General features: G+C 41.4%; 1 protein-coding gene across 5 annotated transcripts in view; it reads left to right on the top strand.

Annotated features, from left to right (window-relative positions):
- mvb12bb (multivesicular body subunit 12Bb) overlaps positions 1-15,204 on the top strand; it is a 46,964-nt gene extending 31,760 nt beyond the window's left edge. For 3 of the 5 annotated variants that reach the window (XM_017306481.2, XM_081610527.1, XM_081610528.1), the window contains exons 8-9: positions 8,961-9,016; positions 9,441-9,693. In XM_017306481.2, the coding sequence (XP_017161970.1) occupies positions 8,961-9,016; positions 9,441-9,578 (194 nt within the window). In that variant the 3' untranslated portion in view covers positions 9,579-9,693. Of the gene's footprint in view, positions 1-8,960; positions 9,017-9,440; positions 9,694-14,664 lie in introns of those variants that run through there. The other 2 variants (XM_008419219.3, XR_014088869.1) reach the window with 2 other exon arrangements.
- Positions 15,205-15,865: the final 661 nt, after the last annotated feature.

Genomic DNA, 15,865 nt, shown 5'->3' with positions numbered 1-15,865 from the left:
AAAAAGTTGAAATTGCTTCAAATCATCTTGCCAAAAACAGATTTTATCATATTTAATATTTAAAGCGCAAATAACATTTTCAAGTACCTTCTTAACAAGTTAACATGAAGTGTAACCACAGTTTAAGCAAATTCTGCAAAATAGACTCAAAATAATGAAAGGAAAGAACAAAAAACACGCAAATGTTACCCGTTAGCATCACACATGCTTTTGTCTTTCCAGCTTTCTAGATAAGTCGGGAAACAGGAAGTGAAATTAGAAGGGGGCTTATAGGCATTGGTCAAAATTCAGCTGAGCTGCAGTGATTGGTCAGAAAAAAAAGGAAATACAGAAACTGTTAAGATTTGTGTCAAATTTGCAATGACTTTTGGAAATTGCAAGTCTGCGTCAACAATCGGGGTGTCAGACTAGAAAAGAAAACTAAGTTCTGTTATATTATTCCTTTACAAATAGTCAATAGAGTAGTAGTTGATTACATACAACACTTATTTTAATTGGTGACTTGTTTTTTTTTTCTTCTTTACGTTTCCAGTGGTATTGTGTTTATCTGATGATGAGCTCCAAGTCTTTGTCGTCAGAATGCCTCCTTGCCGTCACCTTAATCTTTCACTCTCTCCACAGATTGTCTATCAAAAATATTTATTCTGACTCGACCACTCCAAAGCATTAATATTTCTTCTAGTGGGAACAAAATGCATTGGTGAAACTCAAAAACTGCACCCTTGTGAATAATTTTGAGGTTAATTTGTGCATTTCAAGCAAGCATCACACTTTTACACTCAGACATGGGAAGGTTTTCAAACGCAGCAAAAGAAAGAGTCCATAGGAGCTCTTCAAACAGTTTGAAAGTTTATAAGCAGGCGTTATAAAGCTGATGCGCTGTGAGAAATAAGACTTTAACACATGACAGCATAGAGACTTTGTCACAATTTCACTGGGACAGGAAATGGAGTTAGTTCACTGGCCACGAGCTTTCCTTTTCCCACAGTTTTTCTAATGACTTCAGATATTATTGTTGCGTATTCAAAAACCAAAGAAAAAAAAAGAAATCCAATAAAATGTGATGAGAGTCAATTGCACTGAAATACAGCTTAAAATAATGACTTTTATTCATTTCATATGTCAGGCCGGTCTATCCAGGTCCAGCTGCCAAACGCGATCAATCCCAACGTGATGGCGCCATTAAGTTTTTGAGGATCAATCCTGTGTAAATCCTAATGGATTTTTTGACTGGAGCCTTGAAGCCCCGAGGCATTTCTGGACCTTTATTACAGTCAAATAAGGGACTTTAAATGACTTTGCATTCGGCCAGACTGGACTGTGGAGTCTCATCCCTCATTGCTTTCTATCCGTCCCTGAGATAGAAGCGGTGCTCCATTAGTTTCGGTGTCCAGACGTGGACGGCCTCAATGGATGGGCCTGTCACGGCTCTCTCATTTGCCCCCATGTACAGCAGGGTTTGTTATCACACATCTAATTAGAACTTGATAAAAAATATTTCACAAAAAATCCAGTCATTAAATATAGTTTAAGGAGATTTATGGTCAAATATGCCTTAAAGATCTTTTAATGGCTCTGCTGACTTGTTAAGTTTGTAATTAATGGTCTTCTAATACAAAGTGTGGTGTGATTTAGAAAGCACAATGAGATTCTGGGAATGAAGTCGTTTTGGAAAAGGGCATCTGGGGCTCCCAGAAGCCATATTAAATAGTTCTGCTTAGACTGCTTTGCTTAGAACCATAAAGTCTGCTTTGAAAAGTTCAAACACACCAGTGTTTTCACAAAGATGAGGCCATTTTTATGCTGTGGTGCACCGAATGCTGCATAATTATAAAACAGCCGCAGCAGAACTCTCCGCTCCTTCTGTAATGCCGCATGCATTTTTAAAGTGCAAAGCATAACAGTTTAATTTGAATAATGGAAGATATCTCTTTTTAAAGTCCCCTCATTCTGACAGTACAGCTAACAAGCAAACGTATATGTATCCAACGGCAAACGCATTACACCAGAAACAGTCTCCTTTTTCGTCAGGAGAGTAATGGTATCCTTATTAGCATAATTAATGACAAATGGCAGTGCAGCATTGGTGAATTGGTTCTGGGGGATGATAAATTGGTGGATGCCCAGGTTAGTGGCTGCCAAGGAGGCCTCTTTGGCTGTCATCCCTCCTGCTTCCGCTCTGGCGCAGTTCATTACTCACCATGTGAGATGCCACATTACATTGCCCGGTACTGTGAGCACGGAGAACTTAATAACGCCACCCACAACCACGCGGGGCCCGCTGCTTTACCCACAGTCCAGAGGGCAGGTCTCTCTGCGAGGGCTCGCATTCGCGAAGAGCCAGGGCTGCACGGGAGCCGTCTCCTGCAGCTCCGCTGATCAAAACAGATCACACGTCAGTCACTACTTCAGGGGAGTTGAAACCATATGACCCAGTCGCCCGAGCCGCTGAGTGTTTCTTGTTAGGATTTCTTGGGGCTCGCCACATCCCTCCCATCATTACGGGTTAGTTTGCCCACAGAACCGCTAATTAAGAGGGGATTTGTGTAATTGTGCCTTCTGCTGCGTCCCATCCGGCACATGCAATTTACTGCCAGTCCTCTGCCAGCTTTTACACTTGTCCAGAGAGGCGGACGCCATTTATGCACACATTCTGCTGCACATTTACCAGCAGCCACAGCTGGGGATCAACGCCAGTGGCATGGCAGTGTCTTAAAATACTCCGTGCTGCTGATTAAAGTCTGATCGTCAACTGTTTCTTTTCAGCAACGCTCCCAGTTGCAGGCTAGCAGACATGGCTCTCCTGTCACTTCTGAGAAGTTAGTGTTTCCAGTGACAGAAATAGGTTCTGTTAGGTTCTAAAGCTATGCATGTCCCTTATGAATTTTCACGTTACAACCACAAACCTCAATGTGCTAAGCGGAAGGAAAATAATACATGCAATTCAAATTTTTTCTTTGCAAACAAAACCTGAAAAGTCTGGCTTGTATTTCTTTTCAGCCTCACTGTACCTTTACTATAGAGCTAAAAGTCTTTAGGTATGTCTCTATCAGTAGGTTTACTATAGAGGTTGGAACAACTGACTTAAAGTTTTATTACCATGTTCTGCAGAATTTACCATAATAAAACAGATGATAAAAATAAAATGACTCAAATACTGATCCAAAAATGATCGCACCCATCATCAAATAGGATACTTCAAACTGCTTATAATTACCTTCAATCATATTTTCAAACATATCTATTTTTATTCACTCTCTTATGAAACCAAAACTCATTCAAACCTCAAACCTATTAATTTTAACTGCGCTGGCTCTCTTCAGGTTTTGCTGACATGAATAAAATTTTATTCATGACTTTAAAATCGCAATTTTATCATCATTGTTGTTTTACCGCGATAACAATAAAATGCTTTTTTTTACAATTCTCAATTCACTGAATCTGGGAACGGCTCTGCAAGTCGTGTTTCAAGTTGTTGTCCTGCCAGAAACTGGAACCGTAGAAACAAAACTGTTGCAAGGACTGTCGCTTATTTAGCTCTATCCGACTTCCCAGCTAACTCTGATACAAGGGAACCGTCCCTTGTATCTGCTAAAGAAAAGCAGTCCCTCAACATGATGCTGCCATCATTTTTTCACTATTGGGATGAAGTTTTTTTTTGTAGCATATCTGTTTGTTGTTTTCTTATGACTTTGTTTTAATGTTTCCTTTGTAAAAATCAGGTTTATGATGTGCAGCTCCTTCAGATTTACCATGACTCTCCTACATTATTAATCCTCTGCTCAACTGGGTTGTCAGTTTCAGAAGGCAGCAGTATCTTCATAAGTTTGCAATGTACTGTGCTGTGTCTATTTTGAAATGATATATATGTGTGTTTCAAACAGAGATATAACCCATCTGTATTTTACACTTCTCAACAAGCCGCATCCTGACCCGTCCGCTGTGTTAGTTTTCATGATGCTGTCAAAACGTCTCAGAACATCTGCAGTTACACTGAGATCAAATTATGCTTTAGTGGATTCAGCGACATTAAATGAGGTGATTCTTGAAAGGATTTGGATTTTTTTTTTTTTAAAGGATTTCAAAGTAAATTCCAAAAGCGTGCCACACTTTATTTACGTGAAGCCATGTGTCGCTTTTCTCCTACATCAAACAAATAAACCCTGAATAAAATATACTGGAGATTTTGGTCGCAAAGTGGGGGAAAAAGTGATAAAGTTAAAGGGGGATAAATGTTGTTTCCAAGCAATTTGGCATGAGAGCCGTCCAGCACACAGCTGGGGCTGACTTTTGGCTGAATCTCGCCATCGGATTTTTAGCACTGCTTGTAACAGATGTAAACATGAGTGACTCATTTAACCTAAATTTATTTATTTATTTTTTTGCCTCTGTCTGTTGTTACATAAACATAGATTCAATTCTTTTCACTGTATGTCCACATTAAGCGTGGATAATAAAATACCTCTGTCGTGCAATTTCAACACTTTCTGTGAACTGGACAAAGAGTTAAGCTTATTTAAAATAATGTAGCTTCTTTGCACAATTCCTCATGTTTCCACTTCACTTTGTTTCTTCATAAATCAGAAACATCCAGCCATCTCATCCAGAGGTTGGTAACCACAAACAGATTCCTTCACTCCGTCGTCCGCACTCGCAAAACCTTTTCCCACTTGTTTACTTTTTTTTTTTTTTTTTTACACATTCACATAAAATAAAGTGAATGTTTTAACATAAACCCAGCTGCTGTCAGGAAGGTTGCAACAGAATGCTCCACTCCCACTGCAGCGAGGCTGAGGAAATAAGCCGCACACATCCAGAGGAGACAAATGAAAATAGATTCAGCACCGTTTTCACACGTAATCTGTTTCAGTATCAGTGTTTTGTGCATTTTAGAACGTTAATCGACTTCCCAGTAAACATTTAAATTATTCAAAATTTACACTTACGCTTTTGCAAATCTTTTTTTTTTTTGCCTTTTTTATTCATCTGTCTTGCGGGTTTAAAAAAAAGTAGGGGAAAGATAAAAGAAAAAGAATGAGTTTCACAGAGCCATAGTCATTAAAAGAATCTGAAAATAGCAACTCGCTATCATCTGTTCTCATAGCACGGGTCAGGAGCTCTGACACCTCCAAAATTCCTCCTGTCAGGGTAGGGGGCCATTTGTATTCTCTCTCATTAGGCAATTTAACTAATGACCTGCCGCGGCTGCAGAGCTACTGAGGGACCCAGAGCCTCGCGCCCTCTCCCTTGCAGCCGCCTGAACACACACCCTCTATTGGAATGGCACAGATGGCATGCCCGGGCGACAAAATAAACTACAATATGTCTCCGAGATGCTGTCAGGCCTGGGCACCATTTCTCATGTCAGAGCGGGGCTAAGGGCTGTGAGTGGGCATAGGGGTCCTCCTCCTCCAGCTCTCTGTTCATCTACTCACCATTATCTGCAGTGGTGACAGAGAGCCGGGTTCTGCAACTAGAATAGCATTTCTGTGGTCTGCATGAAGAATAAGGCTCAAATTGAACGTCACATCGACACTGAAGGGATTGCAATGCCTAGCCTCGCTGCATGCAGAGGGAAGGGATTATTCAGGTGTTTGGAATGTGAAATGCAGCAGCTTCCCGATGAGGCTTCTGAGCTATTTTGGAGCGGTTTCTCCATTATTTCTGTGCTGCCGAACAATAGAGCCGCACAGGAGAGGAGGTTCATTTGCGCTCGCACGTCGTTCCTCGCTTAATTCAGGGGCTCAGACAGATTCGCCCGCGTAATCACACCAGACGGAGATCAATGCGGTTCTGCCGGATTAGTGAAGTGTAAAATAAAAGTTCATCAACATTCCTGAAGTGCTACTCCTGAGTGGTGGCTCAGGTAATATGGGGTATGCTCGATCAGCCACGCATATTTTCCCATCAGTCAGCGCTGCGGCTTGTGTGTTTGCGCGCGAGCCCTCGTGGCGTGCGCGGCGGCGTATGTCGGAGGTGTGGGAATGCGATGTATGGTGTTGCTGAGGTCCTGGGTGACAGTGCATCCAACAATGGAAGAGTGAGGGATTAGTGCTCAGCCCAGCGTACGAGGGAGCCCTTCCCGCCCTGAAACAGCCATTCATCTGTGCCCAGGGGCTGGAGATGACAATGCAGCCATTGCTCATTGCACCTGACGGAGCCATTAATAAGGCAATGATCCACACGGGGCCTGTGCTGACTTCGTTCTTTACACTACAATCACTCAAGCCACAGGGTCCTCCTTACTTAACACCGCCGCCGCGCTCACAGCCATCATCATCACTACCATCATCACAGCCACTCTACCAAAAGTCCTGCCAGATGTTTTCCTATTGACTCCAAATGCCAAACAGGTACCCGGCTTCCCCACACTGCAATACGCGTATGAGGTAATGGAGTGTAGCGTGGCCACTTGGGTGGGAGGAACATGCTTCATGCTGGGATTTCTACTCAGAAGATTGGATTTACATTATTTTTGCCCTTTGCACCCTCGGATTGCTCCGTAGTACAGCATCCATCCCTTACCGCCAAGTCATCTGCTGCGCCTCTCCATTTGTCTGGATGTAAGATATGCTCTGTAGTATAGATGGCGGAGGAATACAAAGTAAGATCTGGTTTTAAATGTAATCCTTGAGCAATAAAGAAACTCTCTGGCCTTCGGCTCTCTGCATCCATCTGTCCGTGCCGTGTAGATCCATCAGCAAGCACAATCTCTGCTTCCCATTGCCAGTTATTGATTTAAATGTATTCTCGCTGCCTACCTCTGCCCCGGCGTTGGTCCTGGCAGCAACAAAGTGGCGTTCACTTGTGTTTTTAAGGTTGGAACAGCTGCCATGCTCTGAATAGGCACACATTAAAAGCTAATGTAGAGAGATATGTAGCTGCTCTGTATTTTGAAATGTTTTTGATCACTCCTGCTTTGGGCTGGGCTTAGGCAGTGAGGTTATTTGTAGCACCGCCTTTCAGATTGTATTATTTTAATGATATTTTGTATATTTTAATGGTAATCATGAAATCAAGCACGTAATGTTAATGATGCCACAAAGATTTATAGCGATGCATTAATCACAGATTTGTAGCCAGTTTTTGGTTGCTGGTTTTTGGTAGGCGTGGAATTGCCAGCAGTGATTTCTCTCGGAAAATTGTCTTTCTCGCCTTAAGCAGAGGTGACGTTTCACTGTGTGTGTTACAGAGGAGTCACTGCAAGAATGAATCTTGCACTCAAAGCAAAGTCATATTATTTGGAGTTAACATTTTTGAAACACTTTGTAGCATCTTTTATTAGCAAAAAGCATAGTTAGCTAAGTTGGTATTGGTAACTTTGAACATCAGTTTCCTTATTTTTTTCCAAAATCTTCTGTTACAGAATTTCTCAAGCTGCCAACATTTCCAGATCCAGCATGTTACAAATCACACAAAAGATAAAATAACTTTTCTAAGTTATTTTATTGATTTTCTGGATAGTACTTTGATTGTTTTGTCTGTGAAAGGCGCTTAACAAATAAACTTTATTGAAATACTTTCTAATGCATTCAACTTCCAAATATCGAAGTCAGCTATGGGTCAATTCCCCCTTTGGTCAACAGCTGATTTCTCATTATATCAAAGTGTTAACATTCAAATATTAACTAAGAAAACTTTTAACCTGTTATTTTAGTAATTACGTGAATCAAAGCTTGCTCACGTTAGCGTTTAGCTCAAAGCGGCTCTGTGTCCAACCTTTAAGAACAGTATGGGGTAATGAGCAAAAAAAAAAAAAAAAAGCCATGAAAAGTGAAAAAGATTTCCTTCTTTGCCTGCGAGGCCACAGCCACGCTTTGATCACAAAGATCGCATTGTATTACGGTCGTCTCCGGGTGCCAAACCCTGCATCCCTGTAATAACCGAGTCACAGAAAGCGTCAACGTGAGGAAAAGGTTTTTATCATGTCAGAACTGTTAAATATTGCTCCGAACAGGAAAGGCCGACGCGATCGCCAGCTCCCAGACAGTGACTCACAACCTTGGCTTACATTTATGTGTTCCTTTTCGCGGGCCAGCGCCGTGACCTGACTGTGGGTTAAAGAGAAGCAGTTTGAAGCTCGGCCCCTTGATAATTTGCAGCCGTGGTCGGGAGCCAGCGCCGGCAACTTTTATCACTCCAGAATTGGGAGTTTTACAAAGAAGCCGAGCAGCTGCAGTTTCCCCCCTTCAGCGTGGAAGCGAGAGGCTTTGTGTCTCCTGTCACCCCGTGTTAATTTGGGCCCTAATGTATTTTATAAACAAAGGGCTGCTCTCTAGCCTGACAGTCGTGACACCTTGATTCCAGTGCAGGATGCATGCAGGACGGGGTTACACCATTAATAATCAACTGGCAGCCATCACACCATTTTAACCACGATCATTATGATAAAGGGCATACACTTAATTACAGGCCTGCTTAATTATAGCTCTGTTGAAGCTCGTTTGTTTGGTCAAATGCTAATTATACCACCACGCTCCTGGCAAGTCCTCATTTCAATCCACTTTTTTTTTCTTTTTTGTTTTTTTGCGCTGGCTGAACAGTGCGGCTTATTTTCATGCAAATTCGATATCTCGTGAGTGTTTTGTCTCCCCTCTATACGCTTTTCTGTGCCTACAGTGCGAGCGCGTCTTTGTTTCAGAGGTGAACATCTCTCAGACAAGACAGAATCAGGAATAATCAAGAGTAATTAAACTGGAAGAGGGCTGGGAGAAGGGCTGGGCTGGAGGAGAGAGTGGAGGTGCTCATACACAGTGAATAAAAAAAAAAAAAAAGCCTTTCATCTTCTCTCTGTAGACGGAAGGCGGGGAGGCGCTGGGGCGGCTGGGGATGGTGATAGCTTTGCTGTTTTGTAATCCTGCGTTTAGACTTCAGAAAGTAGTTGCATTTAAGGCTCCAGATTAAAATGTTCTGTTGGTTTAAAGTTCAACTTTGTTTCTCTTTCTTTCTCCTCTCTGCAGCTCTCGACGATGTGCCATTTATGGTGTCGGAGAAGTTTCACGTAAAACCTCAACAGGTAAAGAAAAAGAAAATCCTCAGGATCAGATGACAAATGCGCGATTGTTTCCTGACCTTAAATGCAACACGAGAGTGAAAATGATTCGTTTTCTAGTGCATCTCTTCAGACGAGCAGTAGCTCCCGTTTCCTTCCTTGTCCTCTCCTTTCCTTTCCTTCCTTGTCCCTCTCCTTTCCTTTCTTCCACACTGAGAGATGAATGTGTGCAGTCAGGCAGAGCTGACTCAATGCAGTCCATTTGGCTGGTAGGCAGAGGTTGTCACTGCAGCCCCGTTTGTATTGACACGGAGCTGGAAAGGATTAAAGTTTTTAAGCATGCTTACTTAGCCTTGAGCCTAACCGCCATGTTTCTTCTGTGTTTTTTTTTTTTTTCTTCTTCCTCCTTCCTCTCCCTCCTCCCCCCCCCCCCTGTTTTTGATTTCAGATGCAGCAAGTCAATTTAATGGGCATTACGATCAAATCCCTGGCAGAGATCGAGGAGGAAGTGAGTAGAGGCTGCAACGCTCGGCTGCCGCCGCCGCTGGCCCAGAATGCAAAGCAAACGGTCTTGGGTTGTAATTAAGTGTCTGAGACAGTGAGGCCCTGTTGGCTCCACTAAGCCCCAATTGAATAAAAGCATGGCCATGCTAGGCAGCCTTTTTCTCCTAAAAGTGTTGCCTCCTGTTCCAAGAACTGTTGACTTTTATCCCCTTATTCTTGCCTCCAACAACTCAATCATGCATCTCACACAGCACAGCGCCGCAGAGCTTAAAGGCCCATTTTGGGTGTTTAAAAACTAATTTCTGTTAAAATGTTATAAGATGGTAATAATTCTCTGGACCTCTTCTTATAGTTTAAGTCATTATTAGCTGATCCAGGAGGACTGGATCGATACCAAGGAGAACTTCTACCACCTTTGACTAGTCCAGTCTACCGGATGGGCAAAATAATATTTGTTGGTGAATTTTAAATATTTTTTTTTGTCTGGCTGACAGTAACACAGGTCATTGCCACAGAACAATAAACGTGACATGACAAAATAACCTTTACCTTATCGTAAATGAAAAACAATTTCAATATTATTTTAACCAATAATCCATCGGAACTACAGCTTTTTCTCCATCTTACCTTTGATTGCAATAGAAAAATTAGAGTAGATCTGCACAATGCTAGAAATTTGGATTGTGACCTTATTACATCCAAACAGTTTCTTTGATCTTTAGCATCTTGGACCCCATCATAAGTGAGGGGTGTGGGCATACACTGCACTAAGATGCTAAATATATCGATGGCATGGAAAACATTTATTCATGACAGTTGGAAATGGCAACCTATAAATATTGCACTTCCAACAGTCTTTCGCCCACAGATAAGGTGATAATGATATTCAGCAATAGAAAGCCTCTTTTCAAAGTCTGTGTATTCAGTTTTGCTGTTCGCTCTCCCTTTAGCGTGAGCCGATACCGCCGCGCATAAGGGTTCTACTGCAGCTAACCAAGCAGAGAAACAGCAAGAGTCCTTCAAAATGCAAAGCTTTTCAAAGTAGAGCGGGCATAATCAATTTAAAACGGTCAGCTCTAACATTCATATTTTCTCCATCTAAACGTGGACCAGGGGGCTAGGAGATGCCCATGTCTGGTTTAATCAGTCATCAAGTTTTTTTTAGTGTGAGTTTCATGTAGGAAGATCATTGGCGATGCACTGACTCCAACTTTGAATACTTGTGGAAATAACCGTTGCCTTTTTCATAAATAATCACCCAAAGCGACTCACGTTTAGCTGTTAGCATCAGCATCTGAGACTCTGCTAAGACACCAACAAAGTTATCTAGTGCAGTTAAGACAACAGGTGCTTACGATATTTCAACACGACCTCGTTTTAGAATCCCGAGCTATAACCTTTCAGAAGAGCTTTTAGTTTCAGATTCGCCATGTTAAACTTTTTAATCTCTCAGTCAGCCCCACTGTCGAGAAGAAAGTGACACTGTGCCGTAGAGCAAATAAAAAAAGAGCTACAAAAGTTCTCCCCATTTCTGATGAAATACTGTAGCCTACAGGCATCTGTAGGAAGGAAATCATCTGTGTGCGGCTCCTTCCCTTTACAGCTCAAGTGTTTGTGAAAGCGAGAGACAGAAAGAGTGCGCATGTCTTTGTGCGTTTCGCTGTGTGTGCGTGTGTGTGTGTGCTTGTGTGCACGCGGGTGTGTGCTCTAAAGAGAGTGACAACCCCCCTTCTCTCTCATTAGCACGGTATCTTGGTATCAGAACTGCCAGGAAGTGACAGACCACTGTAAAAGAACAGGTGCTGTTGGGTTTGAGATGTGTTACAGAGCAAACACTCCCTCATCAAACCGGGTGTCTGTTCTGCACTCTGCCTCTGTCTTCTGTCACACACTATCCAAATCACACAGAGTCGCCATCTTGTCATATGGTCATCTGAATGAAGCTCATTGCCGGCGCAGGTATTAACGCCATCTACATGTGCATGTGTGTGTGTCCAGGCTGGAGACAGGCTGACTACTCATCCTATATATTCTCGTCTTTTATTCCTTCTTCCTCCGCTCTTGCTTCCTCTCCACCTCCTCCTCCACCACCTCCTCCACCCGCCTTTTCTTCTCCGGGAGCGTGATTAGCAGGAGGACACATGGTGAGCTGAGCTGGGGAAGAGAAGGGAAGGGCATGAGAAATCATTAATTACAGCCGCGCTGGAGCTGATGAAGTAAATGTGAGATAGTGTAACACACAGGATTTAGTGAAGTGGACGACAGCACAAGATTAATGGCGGGGCCAGGCTGATGAGGATAAGTCACAGCTTAGCTTGATAATTAGTTTCCAAGTGGAAACATCCCTCACCATTGTGTTATTTTTACTTCTCTCCTCTTATTATTATAGCCCGATGAGATGTGCGGCACAAGCAGGGGGGGGTGGGGGGTGGAGTGGAGTCAGTGATGTACCTGCGAGGACCAAACCCTTCTCCTTTTGTTTTCTTTGTTACACTTTTAGTGCCATTAATAAGATTCTTTTTTCTTTCTTTCTTTCTTGGCTGCAGCTGCTGCTTTCCAGTTGCAAATATCTTCTTCCTTTGCTGTCCAGGAGAGGTCACTCTCACTTGTCCTCAGCTTTTCCTCTGTCTCAAAGGCTAAAGGCGCTCCTACTACGACAAATTCTAATTGCCTTCTCGTCTCAAACTCTTTCCAAAAAAAAAAGAGAAAAAACACACACAGAAGGAGAAGAAAGAGATGTACCTTCTCAAATTCTCCACATGCACGTGTAATCGAGGTAAACTGTTGTAATCAGAGCCACAGTTGTAGATAGGACCATTCCCTAACAGGCATCACTTAAGCCATGTCTCAGGCGATGTTGGTTCCAGCAATTAGGCATTCTTTTCATTTCCCAAATGACTCGCAAAAAACTTGCGGATATTATAATTGCTTTTAGCCACGCATATCTAATTTGTGTCTTTTTAAGTGTTAATTAGTAAGCGAATTAAAGTGACATCTTTATGTAGTTTGCTCTGCTGAAAAATGTTGTTGGCGGCTGCTTAATGATTTTTAGAGCGAGTATAGCAGAGTGGAAAGAAGTGTGTGTGCACACATGAAGGGGTTTTCATTAGCACCTATGTATGATCGCCTTTTAGTGCTTGTAGGGAGTTCTCTGCGTGCGTCCGTACGTACGTACGCGCGCGTGCGTGTTTGGGTGTGAATAAATGGAAGGACAGTAGTGTGCAAGGGTGTGTGAGAGGGAGAGAGAGCTCCAAATAGAGGTGGAATTAATGAAGACAACATGTCACATATTTTTGGCAGTGGAGCAGGGACAGGAAATGAAGCTCGGCTCGTCTGGGTGACTGCCGCCCATGTTCGAGTGTGTCACTGTCCTGTCAGGCTGTGTGTAAAACTGGCAGACATTGATACATGCTCTCCCTGATAACACCCCATTCCCCCATCCATCATCCACACACACATTCACACACGCGCACACACACACGTACGCACACTGGTATATTTATTTACTGTGCCAGATGTTGAGACTGATTTGTGTGCGAGTGGAGGGAGCTGAATTCTTTCACAAATAATAGGCTTCTGATATGTGACAGGTTTGGGTAACTTGCAGCTTCACCACCAAGTAGACGAAGGTGGGTCGTCGCCCCCCTCCTCCCTCCCTCAAGCCCCCTCAATGCCCTGTCGATAGCGCACAGTTTCAACATTTCAGTTGTAGCTTGCTTTCTTGGAGTTGGACTGTGGAAAACTTCTTCCCGTGATCATACAGCATCACCTAGTGCTTTGTAGCAGTAATGCAGCTGCTGGACTTTTGTCTTTGAATTCACTAGAGGACGATATGTGCTGTTGAGTAGTTCTGAAACAGTTTCTATATAATCTATCACGATAGTAAAGTTTTCAGTCCAATTGTAAAAGCAAAAATAATGCTTCGTCCTGTGAGGCTTTAGTTTAATTTTGTCTTAATTAAAGTGTAATTAGGTTTTGGAATCAGAAAGTTGAAATTTGTAAAACATTTTGGAACAATTGCAATGTATTAGATTTAACTCAGTAAACATTGTCATTTTTTTGACGAGTGATTTGATGATTGTGAGAAATAGAAGTGTGACAAGAATTAGACTGATGATTGAACTTTATGCAAAAATTACGAGTCAATTAAAATCGTTCCATGCATAATTTGGCTACTGCATATTTTCATAGAAGTGGAAGTATAAAATTGAAACATAACTAATTTTTATGGTCACAAACACATGAGGATAAATTTAATTAGATTTTTTTTGTAATTAAAATAATAAAACATAAAAAAAAAACCCGCATAATCACCCCAAGAGGCGCTAAACATGTAAGACAAGCATAATATATCTAAATGTCAAATGAGTTCTGATGAGGATTACTATTTAAAAACATGACAATGGCAAGACTGAAGTGTGAAGTTTTTTTTGGGTATTATTATTTTAAATGTGAAAAATAGAACATCAAAGGAAAATTACATTATTTCTCAACAAAAAATCTTCTGCTTACCGTTGATTGTTTACATTTTAAAGTTACAATCAATCACTTTTTTTGTTTTGATGCGTTTTGCCTTTTATTGCTGGTTTCTGGTGAGATTATCCAACTACCGAGCCCTGCACCGACCTCACTCATTTCCTGGCTTTGAGTCTTTCCCAGAACTCCAAAGCAATCTGCTGATGCAGTGTTTCAACTTTTCCTCTTTATTCAATTTGTGTCAAAAATTATTTAAATGAAATCCCAGGACATCATTGAGCAACATACCAAACAAATAAAAACTATAAAAAGAGAATGAAACAAAGAAACAAACAGCAATAAAGAAAAACCATTAAAAAACCACAAACAAATGAATTGACGCCAACTTCTAATATTGACTGTCTTGTCGATGTTCCACCGCAAGGGGGCAGTAATTCTTTACATTCTCCATAAATCCTTTCTCTCTTCGTTCTGCTGCTGTGGGCTCCCAGCTTCTGTTTGGGTGGATACGATTAGATCAGACATTTTTAATCAGAAGCTGAATGGCTTTAGTCACGATCCAGTTAAACTAGGTCAAAAATGTGTAATTAATTGTGTTTCTTTGTGCTCTACACTCAATACTATTTAGATTTTGTTTTTGGCTTGGTTTTCATTTGTCAGACTGTAATTCCATCTTTTTCTTCTCCTTGCAGTTCCACTACAACTTCGGCACAGAACTGAGTATTGTTCCTTAACCCCTCGTCCGGCTCTCCCTCCGAGAATCGCAACAAGAACAGTTAAATGGACAAGAAGGATCATTTATGATTTAAACTGGGATTTTTTACTTTCAAATGTTGCATGATTTCTCATTTTATTTAAATTATTTAATTTTTAAAAAAGTACTAGAAAAGATACTTTGTATGTAATTTTTTTTTAGATAACTCTTGCAAACTTTTTGATAGTTTACAAAAAAAAAACGTATCTGTGTTTCTCAGATAGCAGCACAAGATGAGATTAAAACAATCTTACGTGCCAAAAATAAAACTAATTCACATTCCCAAATGGAATATTTGTTAAATCTATGTTAGCAGTGACTCACGTTTCGCTCATCAGAGTTGCACGTCGTTGCCGATGCCTCGGGGGGGGATGAAGGAGAATGCACAAACGGGTCCATCTGACGCTCATTTTCCAGAAGAAGCATCTTTCTGTCAGGAAGTTGATCATGAGCAGCACACGGCACGAATGAGCGGAGCCTTGAGACGTGGAGCGTTTACCCCAGACACCCACACACACAAACACACACGTCAACAGTGGCTCCTTTACTGACTCAGCTCGTTTAAAAGCACCACTATATTAAGTTGTAGCAGTGGAGAATGTTCATCCAGTCTGCTGCATATCTTGAGGAAATAATTAATAGAACTTGGACTTCAATGACCTGAATTATTCTGATGGCAATTAAAATTAGAATTTATTTTCCTGTGCAAAAACACAATGGCTTAGAATCGTTTCATTTTTTTTTTTAAATATGAAAAAAAAAAAAAAAAACATTCTAGTAATAAAGCTGAATTTTAATAACAAAGCATGACTATTTTATTGCGGCTCTTGTTTCATTAGCAATTCAGTACACTTCTGTGCAAATTTATCAGGTGTAATTAGTACCAGACGCTCATACACAATCTAGCATCCTTGCTGTTAATTAGACTCTCATTCTGCTAAGTTTGTGAACTTCTAGCTTTTGCCAACTGTGTGATTTTTTTTTTTTTGTTTTTTTTTTTCTGACCAAAACTCCTAATGGCTTTTGATTTTCACAGGTGTTTAATGAAGCAGACGGCAGATGACAGCCCTCCGTGAGCGTTTGGTTTGTTGCTGTGCTCTGCTGCTAAAATCAGAGCGACTGAGGAATTCTCTGCAGAG

The sequence above is a fragment of the Poecilia reticulata genome, chromosome 9, assembly GCF_904066995.2.
Source record: "Poecilia reticulata chromosome 9, P_reticulata-male-v2, whole genome shotgun sequence".
In the NCBI taxonomy this organism is placed as follows: domain Eukaryota; kingdom Metazoa; phylum Chordata; class Actinopteri; order Cyprinodontiformes; family Poeciliidae; genus Poecilia; species Poecilia reticulata.
The sequence above is the reverse complement of the archived record's forward strand: the minus strand, read 5'-3'. Positions and strand labels throughout refer to the sequence as shown.